Below are 10,406 nucleotides of genomic sequence, written 5' to 3' on the forward strand. Positions count from 1 at the left end.
AGACATTTTGGCTCACAAAAAATTATTAACAAAGTAAATGATACCATATTTTTAATAAATACTAAATTTTAGTGATATGATATATATTAACAAGAAAAATACTACTTGCCATCTCCTATACTATACACCAATATATATGTGAATTATCATATTTCTCATTTTAGTTAAATACAAATATATTGATGTGTATATATATATGTTTAAATAGAAGGATAAAAATGACAAATCACATATTGATACACATGTTAGAACATATATTTGCTTGGAGAATGCTAACAATCAACTATCAAGATTGTCCAATATTATTTTTTCTTTTATTTTTTAAAGGTTAAAATTTGATTGGTGATGTTACTTGTCAATTTTTAATAATTTGAGAGTGTAATACATAATTTAGATCATTTAAAATGTAAATGTGAAATACCTAATTGGAATGGAAGGTGGATTTAGTATTGATAAAGTATTTATTGGAAGCATTTAGATTAGCATTTCAAGCTCAACATTTGAGATTTGTTTGGATAGTAAGATAAGATGAATTAATAAAATATTATTATAATATTATTATTATTTTAAAATTTAATAAAATAAAATCATTTATTATATTTTATATAAAAATTTTAAAAAATTATAATAATAAAATAAAATAAAATAAAATCATCTGTATATCCAAATTGAGCCTCAAGCATTTTAGTTTTTAGGTTTTTGTTTTAAATTTTAATTCAGAATTCTCGAAAGTAAAAGCTAAAGTGCTTCTTTTCTAGTTTTAAACAGTGGAGCCTGACACAAAGGAAAAGAAAATAGCAGCAACTGTCAACAGAACCCGGCGGGCCGAACTAAACAAAACGGTACCATAAATTCACTTCGTAAAATCTATCTGACACTCACTCTCCCTCTTTGCTCTCTCTCTCTCTCTCTCTCTTCTCGACCCATTCTGAATATAGACACCATCGCAACACCTTTTGATTGTCTCTCATTCTCGTTGGCTTTGACAGGTAATCTCTTCTAAGATCCTAGATCATTGTCTTCCAGATTGCAATTCTAATTCCTTAGTTTCCTCTTGATCTTTATGTGAACTGTGTTGGGTTTTAGTTTGAGAGTTTACCGGTTTTAAAGGATTTGCGATCTGGGTAATCATGTAATCGGATTTGGGTTTTTGGGGTCAAATTCTAGTGGATTTTCTGTTTCGCGCTAATATTTGAGTTAGTCAGGTTTTAATTGTAATGTGATGATGATCCAACCTTATGGTGCTCTAATCAATGTTTTTTTTTTTTTCCTCCACTCATCATATTTGTGGGCTTTTCTAGGATAGCTTGGATAAAGGACTTTCTTTGGCTTCAGTTTTAATCTATGTGATTTAAAATTCTTTCTTTTTCTTGGTCAAATTGGTCCAATTCGTGCTTAATTTGTATTTTTTTATTTATTTATTTCAATTTGTTATATTATGCGTTTTAGCTATGTTTGCTAATTAATGGTTGTGGACGGAAGTTGTGTAGTTTTGAATCATATGATTGAGCTTCTGGACAGTTTGTGTTCTTAGGAATCTGGAGGACAAAGGACTTGTCTGGTCATGGCTAGTAATGCAGCAGCCTGTGCCGAGAGAGCAACGAGCGATATGCTAATTGGTCCCGACTGGGCAATAAATATCGAGTTGTGCGATATCATTAACATGGACCCCGGGTATCATTCTCATGCTTTCCTTGTTTTTCATTTCAGCTGGCATTCTTGTTGCGGATATGGGATAACCTAAATTTCTACAAAGCATGATTTTGGTTAGTGCAATCGAGTGATTGTTACAATTAGTTGCCCACCTGACAATGCTACAAAGGATAGACTGTTTGTAGATAGATTGATTTTGTTCCATAGGTGTTAAAATTTTATATGAGGTTTTAGACCATAGAGTATAGTTTAGCATGGAACATCAAACAAGAACTCTTTTTTTTTTCAAGATCTCTCTCTCCTTTTTTTTATTTTATTTTTATTTTATATATATATGTAAGTATTTCAAGATCTCTCTCTGTTTCTCAGAATATATATAAACACCCTCTTCCTTCCCATGATACTGTGAAGGCCATTGAAGTTTTTTTAATAAGTAAATTCAATTTATTAAAAGTGCAAAGGGGCACAACCCTTATACACAGGACACCATATTAAGCAAACTGGGATCACATGCCGAATGTCTAGTCAACATGGTTTACCTTGCTTCCCTACCCAGAAGTTCATGAGCTCCACCACCCTTTGAGGCATAACCCCTTTATCCCAAGGCAATGGAAAATTTAGACACAACTAGCCTCATCGCATTGAGGCAATATGTGTATCTGTTGATTCCTCGTTCTTCTTATGCATGTAAAATCAATCCATCACTACAGCTCTCCTCTTCGGCCTTTGATCTCCATTATCAATCAACTGAGTTTTTCATCATGATTTTACAGTAAATTTGAGAATTTTTTTATTTTATTTTATGATTTGGAATCTTATTGAACATTGCAGGCAAGCGAAGGAGGCCTTAAAGATTCTCAAGAAGCGCCTAGGCAGTAAAAATCCTGAAATACAACTTTTGGCTCTTGTTGTTAGTATTTCTATTTTCTTTCAGACTTGTTAGAATCACATTTTGTGCATGATTATTTGAAGTCATAAAATTTGCAAGATATTACTTCTCTCTGGCTCTTATACTTATAAATTAAGTGATCTGAAGTCACTATTTCTTGGTAAATCTGCAGTGCCAACAAAAATTGTTGATCAGTTTGCTTAAATGTGTTATGTCAAGATAACAAACATACAACCTAAGTTTAATGTTTTGTCTCACACCTAACTTTATATTTTGTATTGGGATGTTGTGATCTAGGCATTGGAGGCTCTCAGCAAGAATTGTGGCGAGAATGTATTTCAGCAGATCATTGAGCATGATATCTTATATGAAATGGTTAAGATAGTGAAGAAGAAGGTGCACAATATTTTTTGTCTGGTTATTTATATGTTAATTCTGTTATTCCAGCCCGTCCTTGACTTGTTGCCCAATGCCTTTGCCCCTGTATCTAGGACACCTATGGTTTACCGTATTTCTAATACAATTTTGCAGCCAGACTTGCATGTGAGGGAAAAGATACTAATTTTGATAGATACATGGCAAGAAGTTTTCGGTGGACCAAGAGGAAGGTATCCCCAGTACTATGCAGCATATAATGAACTGAAGGTGATTGCTTTTCATGTCAAGCTCATGTGTATATACTGCAACACCTAGTTGTATTGAGAATCATTCGCATGCCATATCAAAGTAAAGCGAATTTTTTTTTATAATTTATCTTTGTTCTTTGGATCTGCTAGATAGGCATACTACCATGCAAGATCTTTTTTTATGAATCATTGATGAACATGATACCATGTAACTAAACTGCTAGACGACAGTAAGTCAATGTTTGTATAAGCTAACATATTTAGCACAACAAAACTGCTAAACTATAGAACGAGAAAAAGAAAACAGTATGTTATTTTTGGTTGAAACAACACATTTATATATTCTAATCTCCATAACATTTTTGCTTTGTTTTTGACCTCCCAAAAAAAGGTGGGGTGATGATGTGACCCCTTTAAGTTTCTCTTCTTCTTTTAGACTTTATCTCATAGAATAAATTTGTATGACTAATCATCTCAGATCCATCAGTTATTTTTACTTCAATTTCATGCTTTTTAACGACAATAATAAAGTGTGCATTTTTTTAATGTTTTTTAGTACGCTTAAGAACCTGCATTTCATTTCTCGGTTAAGAAGCATTTTCCTTGGGTGATTTGTTCGGTATGCGTTCCATTGTTTTAACAGCAATGCAGAAAACTAATATATGTCAAGTTGTCTATGAACGGAATTGTCTCTATGTCTGTATCTATCAGACTTTATACTTCTGGCTCAAATTAACACATATAATGACATGGTTTATTGCGAGTGCTTCTGATGTTATAAGGACTGGTTTTCATGCTATGAAATTCATTAACACATATACTCACTTTGTTTGTTGCTATCCTCGATGGAACCTAGCTGACAATAGGTTGCTGCTTGGATTTGTGTTTCATTTTTTGCATGTTCTTTAACCCGTATTCTTTCTTTAACTTACTTCAAGTTGGTAAATTTTTTTTTTTTATAAGTTCTTCAAGTTGGTAATTGACAGTCTGCTGGAGTTGAATTTCCTCCCCGAGAAGAGAACAGTGTACCATTATTTACTCCACCCCAAACCCTGCCAATAGTTCCTCATGCTTCAGCATATGAGGATGCTGCTATTCAGGCCTCACTACAGTCTGACGTGTCTGGCCTCAGGTAGTATTTGAATGATATTGTCCTGTTTACCTATAAAAAATATTTGATGTATTATTTAGATATATTCTTGATTCTATAATTGAACTTTTAATTTTCCCTTGTGAGTTGTGGGTTGTCTTCACCTTCTTCTTTTTGCATTAATTTGTATCAAAGACACCTAGAATACATGCCAGGCGCGTCCAACAAATTAAAAATCTGAAAGACATTCATATCTGCTAGTTATATCATAGTATCAGTTCTTATTTTGTTCATGGTTTGTGAATAATTGATGTTCTTATCAATTGTGCATGCTACCATATGAACTCCCCTACATATTCAAGTCTAAAGATGAGTTTCTCAGTGGCCACCTCTTCAGTTTTCTTCTGCCTTGAAGTATGAAGGACGATGCTTATTCTTGTGCTTACATCCATTAGCATTATTCTTTGGAAGTTTGCACAAACATAATGAACTACATACGTGTTGGGCTCTAGTTCCAAGATATAATGTACAGCTTCAATATAATTGGATGACTTCAAACATATGATTTGGTCAATCTCCTATAACAGTTGGTATTTTGGAAGAAACTAAATATTTTACTTCATTCCAGTCAATGAAATGAGTCAGTGGAGCTCAACCAATTGTGTTGACTTTTACACGGATGTTATGAAAGAACCTATCAGTTTGTTGGTCCTAATTTAGATGAAAATTGTAGTCACTAAGGTAGTTTCCTTGTAATTTCATTCCTACAAATGGTACTTATGTGTAACTTAACAAGTGAGTTGAGGTTATGGTTGTGGTTTATAAATGTTAATAAGAAAAACTATTGAATTTATTACTAGTTTTTTTTTTCTCGGCTACTACCAGTGATTGAATGTTGGTTGCCAGTCCATAGACGCAGCACAAACACGTGCATTATTTTTACCATCTCAGCCTCCAAGCCCTATTACCACCTTTTCACTGCTGGAGCTAGCCTCCAATTACTTTTGCATAAGTATGTGTGAATAGGATGGTGGGTTTGTTTCCTTTATAGTAAATAATGATGCCCTATCATTTAGAAAAGGCTTGGTTCTCCTACATGGGAATTATATGCAAAAGATACACAAGGCTAGCCTCTACTATTAGAAATTTTTTTGTTCTCTTTTTCAGTGTTTACCTTATAAAAAAAACTATTACAAAGGTTTAAGATGTGGAGTATAAGCCTAGATGTGGCTTAGGATTTCATTTGGTTGATACAATATTTATCTGCATATACACTTGTGATCTATTTATTGAGACAACTGAAAACGGTATTTACTTGTTCTAGAATTCTTTATCGTTCCCTTGAATCGTTGGGTTTAGACATGACTTCGGTGATCTTTAATCATTTCAAAAAATGGCAGCAACATACCATTTTTGTAATTTCTTTCTATCAAAGAATCATACAAATGGTTGATTCCCGCATTATACACTTTTGATTGAAACAGTTTTACCAATTCCAAGCAATTTTCCTTATGAATTTTAAACTTGCTAGAATTAGATCCTTGCGATTTCTATATCGAAAATATACTTACGAAGTTGTTTCAACTTATTAATTAACACTAACCCTAGATCCATCTTGGACCTATGCACTGTCAAAATTATTTGCAAAAGATGTGGACCAATACATTATTTGTCTATGCTGAAGTTCATCATTAAGAAAGTAATATGGAATTTGTGTAATAGATGCCTTTCTTTTTCTTGTATTCTCTGTCATCTTATTTTGTTGGTTTAGATGGTGCCCAGTTCATTGTTAGTTAATCCATGCCAGATTTCATCTAAAATTAACTTTGTTTATCAATAGCTTGTCCGAGATTCAAAATGCTCAGGGACTGGCTGATGTGTTAAATGATATGCTTGGTGCTTTGGATCCCCATCATCCTGAGGTAATGCCTTCTTTTCCCTTTGCCAAAGGATTAATGTAATTATTGTTTAGCAATTTTCTTTCTTAATATTTGATGAGTTGCTTGGTTTATAAATTATTATTTTTTCTTTTGCTGACGTGTTGTTAAATCATTTGCTCCAACATGCAATATGCTTTTGCATTATGCTTTCTTTTTATATATGTTGCTACCGGAATATTTAATTTGAGACTCACCACAATAAAAGTCTAGATCTCAAACAAATGAGGTTTTCATGATAGTGTTTCACTCTGTGTATATACACTTGAATAAAACAATTGTAAAAGCCTTTTTTTTTTTTATTAGTAACTGCAAAAGCAATCTTGAGGAAAATAGAGATTTTACTCGAAGGAAAATATTAATGAGAAAGCATCTAACTGGTAGGGATAAGAGGGGCCCGTGTTTGTGTTTCCTTAGATAACACTGACTGATTCTTATTCCAAGCTTCTGGATTGTTGCTGGCACCGGTGAACAGAATTTGTGCCTGACTGGTCAATCATGTATGGGATCTCATAATTCTATCTAATGTGGCAGGGTGTGAAGCAAGAAGTAATTGTAGACCTTGCCGATCAGTGCCGTTCTTACCAACATCGTGTTATGCTTCTTGTGAATAATACTGTGTAAGACTTTGTTAAAAAAAAAAAAAAAAAGGAAATTTAGTTCTTTTTTATGTTGAACCAATGACTCTGACTCACGGTATTTTCCCTTACAGAGATGAGGAACTTCTTTGTCAAGGATTGGCATTGAATGATAATTTGCAGCGTGTACTTCGTCAGCATGATGACATTGTCAAAGGGATGTCTACTGTAGGAGTAAGAGAAACTGAAACACCAGTTGTGCCAGTTTTGAATGTGAGCCATGAAGATGATGAATTAGAAGATGATTTTGCACAGCTAGCTCATAGGTGACTATTTTAGAAGCGTCTCTTCTATATTATATGCATTTTTGCCTATCTTTTTGAATTTGTTAACCCATACAGTCATACTTATGTAGGGCATAAACGGGGCCACTCACTTTATATGCAAGTAACTTTGATTTTACTATGCAGGAAACCAGCCATCACAAAGACTGAACCTGTGCGAGTCAGTCCAGTTCTCCCTCCTCCCCCATCATCAAAGAAGCCGGTCACCACAGATTCTGGCATGATTGATTATCTCAGTGGTGATGTCTACAAATCTGAAAGATCCCGTCAAACATCAGAACCAACACCCTTTGCAGTTTCAGAACATTCCAACCAAACTTCCACACCACTGTTTTCTCCTATACTTTCTTCCTCTCCTGCTGCAAACGATAACATTAATCCCACTGCGGCAAAGCCCATATTTACAGGACGGCCTGTATATGATGTACCAGCTTCCGCGAGCAAATCTGGAGACCATCTTCCTCCAACTCCTTGGGATACTCAGTCTCCCGGAAACCTTCCACCCCCACCGTCCAGGTATAATCAGAGACAACACTTTTTCGAGCAGCAAAATTCAGGTGGTGCATCTCATTCAGATAGTGGATCAGGTTCCTCTTATGACAGTTTAGTGGGGCATACCCAGAATCTCTCGCTTAATCCATCTGCTCCAACCAAACAAGCGAATTCGGAAGATGCTCTTTTCAAAGATCTGGTTGATTTTGCAAGAGCCAAATCTTCTTCTTCTTCTTCTTCCTCCCCGTCCAAACCCAATCAGTCATTTTGAGCGATTATGAATATTTTTATTTTATCAGGTTTTGGCATAAGACCATGAGATTACTTGTTCAATTCTTGTTGTTAGGGATCGAACTTTGGATTATGGTTTATCTATGATGCCTAGCTGGTTTATATTGAGATGAACTGAATTATTGCACATATCCGCATATATCAATCATGTATCTTACTACATTTTTGTGCTTAACTCACAAATCTCATCACTATTCACGAACCATCTCATCTCATATATCAATCTAAATGGGGCCTTATTCTCTGGCGACTCTTTTTGAGCAATTGCAGTCCATTTTTTGGTTTTTTGCTACTTTCTGAACATTTCTTGAGTTTACACACACAAACCAAACAACACCACCCCTCTTCCTCTCTCGGTGACTGCCCAGTCGAGGTTCATTTTTTTTTTCTTGGTGGATTAGAAATTTGAATGCTGAGCATGAAGGTAAGCCGATGGAGAGCACTTGGGCTTGTCCTTATAAATTTGCATGTACAGAAAAGATCTAGTACTTTGTTTCTCCAAGGACATTAATTTAATGGTATAACATGGTTTATAGTTCGATAATATGAATTTATAATTTTCAACCCAATTCATAATTAAGCAGAAAAAAAGAGGTTCACCAATTACAATGGACCAGAAGATCTTCCGTTTGTAAATTCCCAAAGATCTTTTGAGTTTCACTTCCCATTTTCAATTTCCATAAGATAAGAGATCATGCACGGGTGAGCAACTAGGAACATAAATTTCTAGACATGGAGCATTAATGCCGATGCCGTCGTTAGCAGATGTTCCTCGTCTTGATCATAGGAGTTGGAATTAGTCCAGGACGAGAACAATGCGCATGCATGTCTTGTCCAAATACGTACCAGATCGAACGACTGCGATATCTCGGCTGCCGCCGTCTACCTTTCGCGCATGTACATGTTCTCATTTTACAACAACGTAAAAACCCTAATAATGGCTCCAAGCCTGCATGCAGAAGGTGCATGTGCACTACAACAAATATGGGCTATTGCGGCAAAACTATTTTCGGAGAGATCAACCGTCACAAATAATGACCTATTGCAGCAATTTTGGCCTTGCAGCAAAATCGGTGTCAGAATTGACCAATTTTGACAAAAATATTTGTGGCGAGCTAAAAATCGCTGCAAATTGTAACTATTTATGTCAAATTAACACTTCGCTGCAATAAATTAGCCGCAATTGTTCCAATTTAATATTTGTGTCAAGTTGATCATACCAATTGTACTCATCATGCACGCCACCAAAATCTTACAATAAAGAATTTTGCTACATTTACAAAGGAATTATACAAAAATAATTATATAAACTGACATAATTTTGATATCTTAGATCTACTTTATAATAAAAATAATTTTATTATTTGAAGAATCACATTAAGTCACGTCAGTAATTTGTAGGATTGCTTTTGTGTAATTCTTTTGTGGATAGAGTTTTTCTTTACAAAAAATATATGATAAGATCTATCATGATCAGTTACACACACATATAAATATTATATATACCTAGCCAACAATGATATTAATATTTAATATATAATAAGTGGAAATCTTGTGTTGATAAAAGTATTAAATGCTGATGTGGAAATTTGTTATCTATTTAATTTGATATTATTAATAATTCAGTTAATTATTCAATGAAAGATCAATACCGGCCTATATATGAATTTTTTATTTTTTATTTTTTGAAACAAAACAAAAGCTATCATTTAATTAAGGGTGTGAGAATAAAAACCACGTTACAACAGTACCTTAGACATCACATTAACCCTATTATAAACTCTTGAGGATTTTGATTTTGGGATCCTTCTTATTCTTACAATATTACTATATATAGTTCCTAGACTATATCGTCACTGCAATGCAGGAAGATCATGTGTGATGCTAGCTACTGATCTTGTCTTCCTCTTTGGTGCCTTTCTTCATGCATGCTTAATTGATTGGGTACTCCATTAATTCTTCTTGTCGAAGGTCTTTCGATAAAGCATGGTAATTATATTAATAATTCCAACATCACCTGATCAAGCAAATTAAAGACACAACTTATTAATTAGACCGGCATGGACATCTGACAAGCTGCAAAAATGTTAAGCGCTCGATCAATCTTTAGTTGAAACATTTATCAAGTACTCCTCATAATAAATTAAATCGTACGGTCATGTGATATTTCATAATGATCATAAAGTGAATGAAACTCACATTAAGTAGTGATAACAAAAATAAGCAATTGATTTAAACAGTTTTGGTCAAAACGTCCATGATTGATCATAGCTTAGCAAACATCCAAGTGGTTATCAAACATTAAATGCAAGTAAAAATTAAAAAAAATAATAATCATGCACAATATTACTAGTGGCATTAGCTAGCTACTTAATTACAAGTACATATAACTAGCTAGTATTCCTTTTATTTATTTATTTATTTTTCTTGTAATTTTGGGCCTTAAGAAATTAAGGAATTGATAAAGATATATCGTGGTAGCTGTGGGTTGCATATATAAAAGAAG

The 10,406-nt window shown here is 34.0% G+C and overlaps 1 protein-coding gene across 2 annotated transcripts; it reads left to right on the forward strand.

Annotated features, from left to right (window-relative positions):
* The first annotated feature begins 779 nt into the window (after window positions 1-779).
* On the forward strand, window positions 780-8,062 carry LOC108980090 (TOM1-like protein 3). 2 transcript variants are annotated; one of them, XM_018950905.2, is made up of 10 exons: window positions 780-989; window positions 1,522-1,674; window positions 2,485-2,563; window positions 2,840-2,938; window positions 3,074-3,187; window positions 4,155-4,300; window positions 6,099-6,180; window positions 6,730-6,815; window positions 6,908-7,099; window positions 7,244-8,062. In XM_018950905.2, exons 2-10 carry the CDS (start codon window positions 1,565-1,567, stop codon window positions 7,878-7,880), a joined length of 1,545 nt encoding a protein of 514 aa, XP_018806450.1. In that variant the 5' UTR covers window positions 780-989; window positions 1,522-1,564; the 3' UTR covers window positions 7,881-8,062. The 2 variants fall into 2 exon arrangements, with proteins under 2 accessions (XP_018806450.1, XP_018806451.1); XM_018950906.2 differs by having other exon boundaries at window positions 800-989; window positions 1,535-1,674.
* The last annotated feature ends 2,344 nt before the right edge of the window (window positions 8,063-10,406 follow it).

This window comes from Juglans regia, chromosome 15 (genome assembly GCF_001411555.2).
Source record: "Juglans regia cultivar Chandler chromosome 15, Walnut 2.0, whole genome shotgun sequence".
NCBI classification, from domain to species: Eukaryota; Viridiplantae; Streptophyta; class Magnoliopsida; order Fagales; family Juglandaceae; genus Juglans; species Juglans regia.

Excerpts from the sequence above, each read along its gene's own strand:
- LOC108980090 (XM_018950905.2), top strand. The coding sequence starts at position 1,565 with ATGGCTAGTAATGCAGCAGCCTGTGCCGAGAGAGCAACGAGCGATATG. Across the intron at positions 4,301-6,098 it reads TCTGACGTGTCTGGCCTCAG|CTTGTCCGAGATTCAAAATG; the intron begins GTAGTATTTGAA and ends GTTTATCAATAG. Across the intron at positions 6,816-6,907 it reads CTTCTTGTGAATAATACTGT|AGATGAGGAACTTCTTTGTC; the intron begins GTAAGACTTTGT and ends TTTCCCTTACAG.